This window comes from Scyliorhinus canicula, chromosome 18 (assembly GCF_902713615.1).
Source record: "Scyliorhinus canicula chromosome 18, sScyCan1.1, whole genome shotgun sequence".
NCBI lineage: Eukaryota > Metazoa > Chordata > Chondrichthyes > Carcharhiniformes > Scyliorhinidae > Scyliorhinus > Scyliorhinus canicula.
This window is the reverse complement of record NC_052163.1, coordinates 51,900,380-51,915,507: the sequence shown is the minus strand read 5'-3', so window position 1 is coordinate 51,915,507 and position 15,128 is coordinate 51,900,380. Positions and strand designations below refer to the sequence as shown.

Genomic DNA, 15,128 nt, shown 5'->3' with positions numbered 1-15,128 from the left:
GGAAGATCATCCTACATGGTCTACTGGCTTCAGCTTTCTCATAGATCCTTCATCGTCTTCTCTTGATCCATGGCTCTGAAACTTCCAGCTTCTTTGATTTGTTCTAATTTCCCTTGTGTTTACCCAAGTGGAACAAAGCTAATGAACATGCTGCTTTTAATTAAGCTCACTTGTAATTAAACTTTCCCTGCACAGACTTTTTCAATAAATTCTTTGTGATTGGGGCTTACTTTATAAACTTTATGTTGAATATTTAATTTGCAGCCTGCAATTCTGATATTTTAACCCGCAGTCGCTCTCCATCACCTGAATAGCGATCATTTGGAGGACAAATGATTTCTCCTGCTGATCCACTTGTGACAGCAACACCTTGAATTCCTTTCACTACATTCACCAGGACATTTCACTCCATGTTACAAATCACTCATCCCAGTATTCGTTGACACTGCTGTTCTGCCAGCCTCCTGTTTTAACTCTTTGTCTGTTCTCTCCTTGCTTCAGCACCACCTCACAAGCCATAGATGTTGGTATGCAGATGAATGCCAAGTTTATAATGTTAAATCATTTCAGCCAGAGATATGCCAAGATCCCCCTCTTCAGTGCTGACTTCAATGAGAAAGTTGGAATAGCTTTTGATCATATGAGGGTAAGTACTTTCTTATTTGAATGTATTTGGAGTAGATTCACAATGGTTCCGTGTTCTGCAATGCACTAGCATATGCCTATATGGGGGAGGGGGCATGGTAGCACAGTGGTTAGCACAGTTGCTTTGTAGCTCCAGGGTCCCAGGTTCGATTCCTGGTTTGGGTCACTGTGCGGAGATTGCACTTTCTCCTCGTGAGCGTGGATTTCCTCCGGGTGCTCCAGTTTCAGTTTCCTCCCACAGTCCAAAGATGTGCAGGTTAGGTGGAGTGGCCATGCTAAAATTGTCCATAGTGTCCAAAAGAAAAGTTTAAGTAGGGTTACTGGGTTACGGGGACAGGTGGAGGTGTGGGTGCTCTTTCCAAGGGCCGGTGCAGACTCAATGGGCCGAATGGCCTCCTACACTGTAAATTCTATGATTCTATGAAAGAGAAACCTAGATGCCCATCAAACCTTCCGCTCCACTCAATGATTGGACAAGTCACAGACACCTGCAGCCAAGTAATCCACTGGGACCAGGAAAAACTTCCATGACCCATATGTTGCTGGCATAGTGATATTTTCACTGGTCTAGTAATTTAGAAATGCCCTGGGGACCTAAGTTTGAATCCCATCATGGCAGATGGTGACATTTGAATTTAATAAAAGTCTAATGACCGTGAAAAAAATATCTGGGAAGGAGATCTACCATCCTTAGCTGGTCTGGTCTCCAGGTGACAGTGTGATTCATCAGAACCTGGATATCATCAGCCTGTGAATCTGTAAGTAAACCAGCCTGTGGGTGGGGATTACAAGGTATTAGAAGGGAAAGATTTGCAGCCAGGAAACTGAAACCAAACATCACAACAGGTTCTGACGGATTTGCCCAATTTATCAAGGACAATTAGGGATGGGCAATAAATGCTGGCTCAGCAGCGACACCCACCTCCCATGAGAAAAGTAAAGAATGGGGAAAATCTGGATAATTCCTTTCTGACTCTGTCACTGACTGGAGAGCTCGACAGAGAGCCAGCATGGACCTGCTGGACTGACTGATGTCAGATCTGTGCTGTTATACCCCTGGAATCATTCCTAACCAATCCAAGAAATGACAATCCAAGAGTGATCATTGTATAATGTTAGATGGCACCGCAAATTTCTTGTTTAATGGTTAATTTCAATGATTCCATTGAGATCCATTCTGCAATTTGATCTCCATCGCAATGGAAACCTCCTGACAGCTTTGCATAGAGTCCCCATTGTTGATGGGCCAAGATTTTAGACTCTTCAATATGGTGACACCGTCCTCCCCCTTTTTTAATAATGCAACTTGCGCGCCGTATTCATTAGATTCTAATCCAAAAATCATTTCCGCACAGGTTCGGTTTGACGATTTTGCGGTGGTGCCTAAACTCATCCCTCCCCTCAAAGCCCTTTTTGCGGATGAGATTGAAGAGATGGAGGAACGCCGCGAGAAGCGAGAGCTTCGCCAACTGAAGGAAGCCCAGAGCTCTTTGAGTACAAATGGGCCTGTAGCCCAGGGGCCAAAGTGCACTGTGAGCACTGCTGAGGCAGTCACCAAAAAGAAACGCGAAGTTGATGACACTGATCAAGACCTGGACCGCAAAAAAATTAAACTAACCTGAGATACCTCTGGAAAATAATTAATTTGAAAGATCTGGCTCATTACCCGCGATGGATAATGCATAGGAAAGCATTCACATCGTGCGTGACAAGAGATTGATTTGAATGTGGCACGTAAATGAAATATTGTGCATAGTTTTGCCAACAGGGTAATAATGACTGTGGCGTGAAATAATTCAAGCTATATTTTGTTTTTTATTTGTCATAGTAATTTATTTATGAGTTGGGGGCCCAGATAGCTGTACACCTTAAACCAGCCCCACCCCCACCAACGCCTGTATGTCTTCCAGACATCTCAAATAAAGAAATGGGACAAACGGCCTATATTTATCCCACTCCAAATGTGGAGAATAAATAATCTGAAGTCTTACGTTGAATTTGGGGTTGGGAATCATATGCCTGAAGTGTTTTTTTAAAAGGTACCTTTTTATTTTTGATTTGCCTTATGGGAAGTGGGTTACCCATAAGGGCTCCTTCCACGTCTGCTTCCAATCTACCACTGTTGCTCTGAAGTGCTATCTACATGGGGCAACGCACATGGCCAAATTCATTTGGCACCTGACTCCTCCCTCCCTTGTGAATGCACCGTCAGAAATAATTCCAGTTGCGATGAGGAACTTCCGTGTTTTGAGTGGTGTGGATCGGGAAATTCCCATGCCTTATTCCATAACTGGGATGGTGTGCATCAATCATCAATCTCCAATTATGGTATTTATTGCAAGGATGAGTAAAAATTATTTTTTTGACATCTGCAGAATGGACCACAAGCCGTCTTCATGAAGATGATCATAAACTTTCACTTTGTCATTAGTGCTTGTACCAGATGTATAATTTATTTTAAAACCAAGAGTTGAATCTTTAGAATAATAAACCAACTTCTTGCCAATTTATGATGCTGTATGACAATATTATACTTTGGTTTATCAGTTATTTTAAAAAAAATCAATGTTCAGGTCACCATTGCTGCAGTAACAATGGTGAAAGAAATGTGGACAGTAAGTAGCTTGGGATTCTTGCCAAACCCATTATCATGCTTAAATTTATTTTGATTCCGATTTCATCTTTGTCTAATTTTTTTTAGCTGAAGTGTTGCTATTTCAAAATTGTGGTGATGTTTTGGGGATTTCTTTTGTGAAAAATAATTTTTCTTTGAGGATTCATTACGAATATGAATTAGGATCATAGGTGACCACTAAGCCCGTCTGGCCTGCACCACTTGCTTATTGAGAATCTATTTACCTCTTCATAAAAATATTCAAAGGCTCTGCTTCCAATCTATTTTGAGCTGGAGCATTCCAAAGAATTGTGACTTTTAGAGACAAAAATTCTCATCTCTGTTTTGAATGGGTGACCTCTTGTTTTTAAACAGGGACCCCCTTGTTCTAGATTCTGCCACAAGAGTATTTACCCTGTCCACATTCACCCTGTCAAGACTCCTCAGTATCTTCTATGTTTCAAGTTGCCTCTTACTCTTCTAAATGTGAGTAGATGCAAGCCTAGTCTGTCTTGTCTTTCCTCGTAACACAACCCGCTCATTCCAGGTATTAGTCATGTAAATTCCTCAGAACTAATCCAATGCATTTATGTCCTTCCTTTAAATGGCACCAATATTGTACACAGTGCTCCAAATGTGGTTTCACCAATGTCCTGTATAACTGAAGAGTAACCTCCATACTTTTGTATCCTATTTGCATCCAATGATAAACGATAACATTCTATTAGTTTTCCTAATTACTTGCTGTACTTGCACCCTAATCTTTTGTGATTCATTCACTAGGGCATGTTTTGTCAATATGTTACCTTATTATTCTTCCTGCCAATTGGACAATTTCACCTTTTTCCACATACTCCCATTTGTCAGATCTTTCTCACTCATTTAACCTATTTATATCCTATTTATATTGTGGGCAGCACGGTAGCATTGTGGATAGCACAATTGCTTCACAGCTCCAGGGTCCCAGGTTCGATTCCGGCTTGGGTCACTGCCTGTGCGGAGTCTGCACATCCTCCCCGTGTGTGCTTGGGTTTCCTCCGGGTGCTCTGGTTTCCTCCCGCAGTCCAAAGATGTACAGGCTAGGTGGATTGGCCATGATAAATTGCCCTTAGTGTCCAAAATTGCCCTTAGTATTGGGTGGGGTTACTGGGTTATGGGGATACGGTGGAGGTGTTGACCTTGGGTAGGGTGCTGTTTCCAGGAGCCGGTGCAGACTCGATGGGCCAAATGGCCTCCTTCTGCACTGTAAATTCTATGACAATTCTATGATATCCTTTTGTTACCTCCTTGCGTCCTCTTCACAACTTACTTTCCTACCTGTAAAAGCACAGGAAAAGGCCCTTCAGCCCTCCAAGCTGTACCAGTCATGGTACCAATCTTTGTCAAAACCCTCAGCACTTCCTTGTGGTGTATCCCTCTATACCCATCCTATCCCATGTGCTTGTCAGATTGCCTTTTCATGTCATTAATATATCTGCTTCCACAACCTCCCCTGGCATTGCGTCCAGGCACTCATTACCCTCTGTGTAAAAAAACCTGCCTCGCACATCTCACGGACCTTAAACCTATGCCTCCTGGTGTCTGACCCCTCCACCCTGGGAAATAGTGTCTGCTTATCCACTCTATCCATGCCCCTCGTAATCTTGTAGACCTCTATCAGGTTACCCCTCAACCTCTGTTTTTTAAATGAAAACAGTCTGAGTCTATTCATCCTCTCCACATAGTTAAGATCCTCCAGACCAGGCAACATCCTGGTAAACCTCCTCTGCATCCTCTCCAAAGTTTCCAAATCCTTCTGGTAGTGTGGCGACCAGAATTGTACACAATATTCCAAGTGCGGCCATACCAAGGTTCTGTATAATTGTAGCTTGACTTGCCAATTTTTATACCCTATACCCTATGCCCCATCCAATAAAGGCAAGCATTCCGTATGCTTTCTTGACTACCTTGTCCACTTGTGTTGCCACCTCCAAAGATCTGTGGACCTGCACGCCCAGATGTTTCTGACTTTCTATATTCCTAAGAGCTTTACCATTTACGGTATATTTCCCCTCTATGTTAGACCTACCAAAATACATGACCTCACATTTGTCCAGATTAAACTCCATTTGCCATTTCACTGCCCAAGTCTCCAACCTATCTATATCGTCTGACAATCCTCAACACTATCTGCCACTCCACCAACCTTGGTGCTATCAGCGAACTTACTAATCAGACCAGCTACATTTTCCTCCAAATCGTTTATGTACACCACAAACAACAGAGACCCAAGCACCGATCCCTGTGGAATACCACTAGTCACAACCTCCCATTCAGAATAGCACTCTTGTACTGCTACCCTTTGCCTTCTGTGACCGAGCCGGTTCTGAATCCATCTTACCACCTCACCTCTGATCCCGTGTGACTTCCCCTTTGTACCATGAGGCAGCTTATCAACTGAAGTCCATGTAAACAACATTCACCGCCCTCCTCTTATCAATCATCTTTGGCACCTCCTCAAAAAACTCGATCAAGTTAGTGAGGCGCGATCTCCCCTTCCCAAAACCATGTTGTCTATCATTTATGAGTCCATTTGTTTCCAAATGGGTATAAATCCTGTCCCTGAGAATTCTCTCCAATAATTTACCTACTACCGACGGAGGCTCACTGGCCTATAGTTTCCAGGATTATCCCTGCTACCTTTCTTAAACGGTAGAACCTCATCATCCATTCTCCAGTCCTCTGTGATCTCACCTGCAGCCATTGAGGATACGAAGATGTCAGTCAAGGCCCCAGCAATTTCCTCTCTTGTTTCGCACTGTATTCTGAGATAAATCGCATCCCAGGAGACTTATCTACCTTAATATATTTGTATCTATCAGCAAATTTAGTAACCATTCCTCTGGTCGCTTCATCCAAGTCAGTGATATGTTGCAGCTCCAGAACTGATCCTTGTGGCATAGTATGCCTTGTCAACTATAAATTGACCCATTTATGACTACTCTGTTCCCTGTTAGCCAGCCAATCTTCTATCTTTGCCAATATGTTATCCCTACACCATGAGCTTTTATTTTCCACAATAACTTTTGATATGGCACCTTATCAAATGTCTTCTGGAAATTAAGTACAGCATATCCACCCTTTAATCCACAGCACCTGTTGTAGAATCAAAGAATTTACAGTGCAAAAGGAGGCCATTCGATCCATCGAGGCTGCACCGGCCTTTGGAAAGAGCACCCTACTTAAGCCCACATCTCCACACCCTATCCCAGTAACCCTACCTAACCTTTGGGACACTATGGAACAATTTAGCATGGGCAATCCACCTAATTGCACATTTTTGGACTGTAGGAAGAAACCGGAGCACCCAAAAGAAACCCACGCAGACACGGGGAGAAAGTGCAAACCCCACACAGACAGTCACCTGAGGCCGGAATTGAACCTGGGTCATTGGAGCTGTGTCAACCACTATGTCACAGTGCCACCCATAATTCAAAGACCTTCAATAAATTGGTTAAACATGTTTTCCCTTTCACAAAACCATGTTGACTCTGCCCAGTTACCATGAATTTTCCAAGCCCTGCTGCTATGACAGATTTTAGGCTAATTGGTCTATAGTTTTCTGCTTTCTTTCTCCCTTTTTGAATGAAGTTCTATTTGTTATTTTATGATTTAATGGAGTCTTCCCTGAATCAAGGGAATTTTAGAAAATTAAATCAATTTAAGTTGATACATTATTAAACCAAAGAATGTGAGGGAGCTGAACGAATGAACATTTTTATGATCAGCGCCATATGAAATGATCCCTAAATCATTTTCATACTGAATAATTATTTACCCGATTCTGTAAAAAATGTCAAACCCCTAGCCCGGGTATCTAATAGCACCACATCTTTTTCACGGAACTACTCTTGCGCAAAGTCATGTTGTTCAATTGAACGTTTCTTTATAAGCTGTCATGGATAACACACATGCTACCTTAATGGAGTGGAACTCCAGCTAAAGAAAATCAATAAACCTTACCTAATTATTCTGGCTTAATTAAGTCATCTCAAACAGAATAATCTTAATATAATTAAAATACGTTGATCCAAATGTTTGCTGTAAGACAATTTCAGCACTGACAGTATATTACCTCCAAGCAAAAGTCTGGTGCTCGTTACTGATCATGTTTCTATTAAGTGGATTGCTAACTCATACCTCATACCAGTCAGGGGAATTTATGCTTGAAGTTTCTCTGCATCAAAGCGTGATTGAAACTTATCCATGCAATATTTAAATTAAAATACCAGTAATTAAAAGTGATCTATAAACTGCGAGCAATACTGATGTTGCGTGGGATGAATTTTAACAGCCAAACATAAATGATTGGGTTCAGAGCAATGTTGAAAAATCTCTTTCCCCCCCCCCCCCCCAAGCAACCCAAGTCTAGGTTTAAAAGGGACAGAACAAGAGGCGGTCAGCCAACCCAGCCCCAGGAGGTGGATTGGCAGTTTAAATATTTTGAGGAGAGTTGCTGCCTCAGATTTAACCTGCTTTGTAGGGTTAGCAATGGCAGGCTGGGTTTTCTTTTTTGGCAGCCCAGCAGCTACAGGGAGGCAATAATAATAATCATCATTTATTGTCACAAGTTGGCTTCTATGAAGTCACTGTGGAAAAACTCCTAGTCGCCACATTCCGCTGCCTGTTCGGGGAAACCGGTATTGAAACCGCGCTGCTGGTCTTGTTCTGCATGACAAGCCAGCTGTTTAGCCCACTGTGCTAAACCAGCCACTAAAGGACAGTTTTGAGGGAGAAAGGTATCTTTGCAGTACTGCGTATTGGTTAGGAGGAGCATATGTATTGTCCTTCGCCTCCCTCTCCATGCCGGGGAAGATTTTCACAAGATCATCCTGGTTGTGGATCAGACCTACCTTTCCAAATGGAATCCAAGCCATTCAATCATGGTGACTTTGTATTTCCTGTCTGAAACTGCATCACTACACTGAAATAGGGTGTATCAAAGCGATCCTGAGCATACTGCTACACCACAAGTACATAGTTTTGGAGGGGGCAGAGCCAACGATTTCGGCGCCAACAGGGATTCTCCAGCCGATTGGCGAACGATATTTTGGCGTCAGAGACAGAAGAATCCTGTCCTCCAGCAACTGGAAACTCGAATCAGACGGCATGTCCCATCATCTGTTCAAAACCGGCAGTACGGATCGTACTCAACCAGCCTATTCTTGCAAAGTTCAGAACATAGGGCAGGATTCTCCTGCAATCGGTAGGATGGCTCGACATTGGCGCCAAGAATGGCGCGCACCACTCTGGCGTCGGGCCACCCGGAAGTTGTGGAATCCTCCGCACTACCGGGTGCTAGGCTGGTGCCAGAGGGATTGGCGCCGCGCCAACTGGCACCAAAGGACCATTGTGATCCCGCGCATGTTCAGAACCCCCGGCCTGTTTCCTGCGCTTGCGTGGGGGGGGGGGGGGGGGGTTATCCGCATCAGCCATGGCGGAGGGAAAGAGTGCCCTCATGGCACAAGCCTTCCCGCAGATCGGTGGGACCCGAACGCGGGCCAGGCCACCGTGGGGCCCCGAGGACCCCGCTGGATGGCCGACAAGCCAGGTCCCGCCGTGATGGACCATGTCCATTACACGCCAGCGCGACTGGCCAGGAAACGATGGCCGCTCGACCCATCGGGGCTCGGACAATTGCCGGGGGTTCCGCTGCCAACGGCCCCCGACCTTCGTAAACACCGCCCGCGAACCAGCGCGGGATTCACTCCGCCCCCCTCCCCCCGCCGCCAGGGATTCTCAGACCCAGCGGGGGTCAGAGAATTCCGCCCATAGTATCCAATGTTAGGAGTGCGATTCAACCACCGTGTTCCAGGTGCAACAGGTGAATCCTGTGGGTGCCCAAATCGGGCTTCTCACCAGGCCAATCATGAGTAACCCGACTTGCACTGCCTGAGCCATTAAGCTCATTTAAATACCCGGGCGTCGCTTTCACCTGCCGCCCCGAAATCAACGACTGCGAGAACTTCTCTGGCACCGTTTATCACTGGTTTCCACAAACATGGACCAGGCATGATGGCAGCTCGGGGAGGGGGGATAGTATGCCATTAGAGATACTGGGTAATTGGGAACAGTGTAGTGTGGCACCCTGGCAGTGCCAAGTTGACACTGGGGGGGGGGGGGGGCATTAGAGGGGGTTGTTTCAGGGGCCACCACAAGGTTGGGGAGGTGAGGTGCGTTGCAGAGATTGGGGCTGCCATTCATAATGGTGCCCAGACCAGGGAGGAAGCAAGCTCACCAGCAGGAAATTGATTTTATAATGTCACCTCGGTGGGGAGGAACTCCCTGAGGCCCCCAAAACCAGCAAATTGTTTGCGAATAGCAGGGTGAATAGCTGGTACTACAGCCGCTGAGAAACGCGCCTAAAAGCAGCCCGTTTCACATACGCTGAATTGCACCCCGCATGGGATTTCACGATTGGCCACATTTAGTGAACATTCCTAAGTATATTAAGAATTACTCTTTAAAAAAATGTATTATTAGTCAAGCTCTCACAGTGATTCATTTACATTTGGTAGAAGCTGCATCTATTCAAATGCTGTCCCCTGTTCTCTGCAAATAGAATATGTCCAGGCATTGTGACTTTTAATTAAACATAAGCTTGGGGGTGGGGGGAAGAAAATGTTCCCAGGTGCATTCCCCACAGCACTGCCTCGACCAATCAAGTGTCCATTTGCCAACCAAGAGCACTCTCTCTTCATGCAGTATAAATTGCTGATTGCTTTGAAATTTGGTATTTTTGCATTGAGTGCAAAGCAAAAGGCTTCAACAGAATGTCATTTTTTCAGTTCAAATACTCAAAGATCTAAATCTTTGAATTTACAGTGCAGAAGGAGGCCATTCAGCCCTCCGAGTCTATACTGGCCCTTGGAAAGAGCACCCTCCTTAATCCCACACCTCCACCCTATCCTAATAATCGCACCTAACTTTTTTGACACGAAAGGGCAATTTAGCGTGGCCAATCCACCTAACCAGGACATCTTTGGACTGTGGGACAAAACCGGAGCACCTGGAGGAAACCCACGCTGACACTGGGAGAACATGCAAATCCACACAGTCACCCGAGACCCGAATTGAAGCCGGGACCCTGGAGATGTGAGGCATCAGTGCTAACCACTGTGTCACCGTGCCATGTTTTAGAAATGGTTACTGGAATGTGAACAAGTAAAATAATTTGCTATCCTAAAATATATTTTAGATTTAACGGATTTATTTTTGGACAGCTGAAGGTGAAAATCTAAGGTATGTTATGAAAAGAAAAAATATATATTCTGAGCACTCCTTTGTGGGGAGTCTGTTAAAATTGAATTTTGGAACTGGGAATCAGTCCAAAAATGAAAGTGTTTGATGGTTATATAGTTTGGACAGAAGCTATTGAACATAATAATGTTTCTTGAAGTTTCAGTTAAGGTATATATACCTTACAGACAACAAAACAGAGGGGAAAGGGTGGTGGACAGGGTAAAATAAATAAAAGGATAAGGATCTTTGATGCACTGGGATGATTTCTAGTCAACGTCTTTCTAAAATTCAGACTTTTGTTTTTCTGGCAAGGTTGTATACCTTCTCTGCAGAATCTGCATCATTTTAGATTCACAGCAAAGGATCTGCCAAGCACTCACTGCTTTCAGAACAGTAGAACAATTCTTTCACTTCAGTAAGCAGGAGAGAGAGAGAGAGAGAGCATTCCTTTCATTTCCACGGTCTAAACACTTCTGCCAATGTTACGGACACCTGGCCAACTCACAATACTGGCTAAGAGACTGAACCAGATGCAATAATTTTTGAAGTTTTAAGACAGTGTGGAAAGATCAATTCGTCTAGGAGTGATGATATAAGAAATAGGATTGGTTATTTTATAAACAAACTTATTAAAATAAAACAATAATTAAACTTTTTTACTTCAGCTCTAACACTAACTACTTGCAGTTTCTTAACCTTAACACACAAGTTCCCATTACACAACACTGCACAAGAATATGCAGCTCTCGTTCCACTTATGAACTAGACAAAGGTGAAAATGCATTAACGAAGCACTTTTCTTATGTTACAGCTGTTTGTTCAGAACTGATTTCCAAAGTCTGCGTCTTCATGACCTCTGGACGATTTTCACAGCCTTCTGCGTGTAATTGTTCAGAACAGCATTCTTTCTCTCTGTGTCTCTAAGCTCCGTTCATCCCCTCAAACAAAGGTTCTCCCTTGAGGTGGCCAGACTTGAATCCATTATTGTTATCTTGGCTGACTGATTTCCCACTCCTGTTTCTACAAAAGAACAGAGATCATGCCATTCATATGCAACTAACCTATTGATGACCAAATAAGTCATCAGATTCTGTGATGGGATAATGGCAAGGTTGTCATGAATGACAATAGATCTTTCTGGCTAAACCAGGGCATCCTGTGTATTCCCACTAACGAGGTTAAGTCTGAATGGGACACGATTACTCAGGTTGTGGCTGTATCCCTCTGACTCTGCTGCTAGCAATCTTTTCCTTCAGTCTGTCTAACCCTTACATTGCCTGCCACAGCTTGGAACCGATTTCTGGACCTAAATTCCTAATATCTCCCTATTGTGACACCAAGTTCTCTCAGAAAGCATCACACAGGATGGCAGAACACTGCCCTGGCCATCCTACGGCTGCCCGTTAACCAGTTGAACCGGGTTCTTCCAAAGATACATTAGGTACCAAGGAGTCTGGTTTCACCTCTCCCAAATACAAAACCTTGGAACACAGTGTCCTGGCAAGCAAATTGTTTTAGTGTTCTGCTGAAAGGCGCATCATGATTTTGGATCCATAAACCAAAAATGATCAAATTAAAGATGTGGAAATAATAGGAATACCCGATTTTTTTTTGCATTTGATTTGATTTGATTTATTGTCACGTGCCGAAGTACAGTGAAAAGTATTTTTCTACGGCCGAGGGAATGGACACAGTATGTACATAGTAGACAAAAAGAATAACCAACAGAGAACATTGACAAATGGTACATCGACAAACAGTGATTGGTTAAAGAGCGGAGCAAGGGGCCAAACAAAGCAAATACATGAGCAAGAGAAACATAGGACACCATGATTAGTGTTATTACAGGGACGATTAAGGTGCAATTTAGTGTGGCCAATCCACCTATCTGCACATCTTTGGATTGTGGGGGCGAAACCCACGCAAACGTGGGGAGAATATGCAAACTCCACACGGACAGTGACCCAGAGCTGGGATCGAACCTGGGACATCGGCGCTGTGAGACAGCAGTGCTAACCACTGCACCGCCGTGCTTTCCTTGGAACTATGATAATTAACTGCTTAGTTTTGTCAGAGGTAGTGGCAGAGTAGCCTAAAAATCTAGGAAATTATGGTGTGGCTGGAAAAGCAAACTGACATTGCGCGGATAACAAGCTACCTTTTGAAGGATTGAAAGCTCTGCTACCTGATCTGAAATGCATCAAAGGTAAGGATGAAAGAATTATGACATATGCGGGGACTATGAATAAAGAAGTAGGATGGGGCAAGACCATCAATACTTGTCCTCAGGGCTAAAAAAAGAGTAGGATGCAAACATTTTCCTCTCTCTCTGCACCTAATTTGACTCATAATTCATCTGCTCTAATTCACCTCATATCTTCACAGTTCTCTTTCCTTTCTCAATCCCTAAATCCCACTGGTTAAGGAGATTCACTGTTGGTCCCACACTCATCAAGGTCCATGTAGCTTGGCACCAGTCCCGCGTGACATCAGTTTGCATTTCCAGCCACGCCATAATTTCCTGGGATTTTTGGGCCACGCTGTCGCTACCATTGCCAAAAACTGAGCAGCTAATTATCATAGTTCCACAATTAAATCAATGCGAGTGTGATCTAGGTAACATGGTGTAAGCGTCTTTCCTGTTATTTCTTTGTTCTTTTATCTTATTACTCCCCCCCCCTCCCCCCCCGCCCTACCCATAATCGGATGTGCCTTTAAGCAGAAGACAGAAGGTTGAAACAGCCTGCTTGACAGGATAGTGTTCCCAAGGTGTATTTAACCCCTACCCCTTTCCAGCTCATAGCCCCCTCCCTCACCCCCCAATAACTTGGGGCGGCATGGTAGCACAGTGGTTAGCACTGTTGCTTCGCAGCGCCAGGGTCCCAGGTTCAATTCCCGGCTTGGGTCACTGCCTGTGCGGAGTCTGCATGTTCTCCCTATGTCTGCATGGGTTTCCTCCGGGTGCTCCGGTTTCCTCCCACAAGACCCGAAAGACGTGCTGTTAGGTAATTTGGACATTCTGAATTCTCCCTCTGTGTACTTGAACAGGCGCTAGAATGAGGCGACTAGGGGATTTTCACAGTAACTTCATTGTAGTGTCAATTTAAGCCAACTTGTGATAATAAAGATTCTTATTATTATCATGGTTAATGACTTCTCCCTCCACCTACATTTCCTTGTTCTTTGCTATATTTCCCCTTTCTTCCCGTACCAGTTCTCACTGCCACTCTCGCTCTAGGTACCAGCCTGGTGTGGGGAGGAGCTGAAAGTTCGTTGACTGCCAGCCGAGACTTCTCTCCTTCCAAACACTTAGCACCTCCCCGCCCCACTCCCCCCTCCAACACACAGATACATAGACAACTTGCAAACAAGCCGGTTGCTATGTGCACGACTCGACCAGCTTATTTCCTCTCGCTGGGCTCTCAGAGAGCAGCCAGGGAATTTTAAAACAAAGCCATGGCGGACAGCAGCTCCGAGCAGAGGTGGGACTTTCTCCAGGACTATGTCCTGAAGGCGCTGAAGCTGAAGGCTGACCGCTGGCAGAAGTGCGTGGGCACTGAGGAGAACCGGCTTGCCATTCAGGACTTTCTGGAGAAGAGCGAGCAGACGGTGCTGGTGATCTCCCTGAGCCCGGCCGGACACCTGGTGGCCAGCCTGGAGTTCCCCAACCTCAGCAAAAACAAAGCCGTCTTCTTCGTCAAGAGGCACAAAGGCAGACTGGCCGCAGACTCCATGAAGAGCAACCTGGTGTTCGGTGACCTGGCTTACTGCCCTCTAGACCAGTTTGCCGCCCTGGTGGACGAGGTAATTCCAATTCAAAGCTCCCCAGAAGATTGACTAAAGACATTTTGTAGCAAGGTCAAGGCAGACAAAGGCAAGACCGGGAGGGTCGCTGGAATAAAAATTCAGGTGCAAAATCCTCAGGTCAGAACAGCAGGTGGTGGGGTAGGGATAAAACGAAGCATTTTGATACAGGTTTGGATGAGTTCTTGGGTAGGTTTGGATACGCGTTTGGGTAGGTTTTAATGCAGGTTTGAATGAGCCGTTGAGTAGGTTTTGATACAGGATTGGATAAGTTCTTGGGTAGGATTAGAAACATAAAAAATAAGTACAGGAGTAGGCCATTCGCCCCTTCGAGCCTGCACCATTTAATATGATCATGGCTAATCAAGCAAATTCAATAAACCACTCCCGTCTTCTCTCCGTACTGCTTGATTCCTTTAGCCGCAAAGACCAGGTCCAGCTCCCTCTTGAATGTATCCAACAAACTGGCCACAACGGCTTTTTGTGGTAGAGAATTCCACAAGTTCACAACTCTCTGAGAGAAGAAGGGAAGCATGGTCGTACAATGGTTAGCACTGTTGCTTCACAGCTCCAGGGTCCCAGGTTCGATTCCCGGTCACTGTCTGTGTGGAGTTTGCACATTCTCACTGTCTCTGCGTGGGTTTCCTCCGGGAGCTCCGGTTCCCTCCCACAAGTTCTGAAAGACGTTCTTGTTAAGTAATTTGGATATGCTGAATTCTCCCTCTGTGTACCCGAACCGGCGCCGGAATGTGGCGACTCGGGGCTTTTCACAGTAACTTCATTG

The 15,128-nt window shown here is 44.8% G+C and overlaps 2 protein-coding genes across 2 annotated transcripts in view; both read left to right on the top strand.

Moving 5' to 3' along the window:
- Positions 1 to 3,176, top strand: part of elac2 (elaC ribonuclease Z 2) — a 66,939-nt gene extending 63,763 nt beyond the window's left edge. Inside the window, exons 23-24 of the mRNA XM_038777039.1 lie at positions 502 to 646; positions 2,001 to 3,176. Of these exons, the coding sequence (XP_038632967.1) occupies positions 502 to 646; positions 2,001 to 2,267 (412 nt within the window). The 3' untranslated portion in view covers positions 2,268 to 3,176. The remainder of the gene's footprint in view (positions 1 to 501; positions 647 to 2,000) is intronic.
- Positions 3,177 to 13,996: 10,820 nt separating this feature from the next.
- The window catches only part of LOC119953293 (dynein heavy chain 9, axonemal-like), a 686,444-nt gene continuing 685,312 nt past the window's right edge, over positions 13,997 to 15,128 (top strand). Inside the window, exon 1 of the mRNA XM_038777408.1 lies at positions 13,997 to 14,344. Within this exon, the coding sequence (XP_038633336.1) occupies positions 13,997 to 14,344 (348 nt within the window). The remainder of the gene's footprint in view (positions 14,345 to 15,128) is intronic.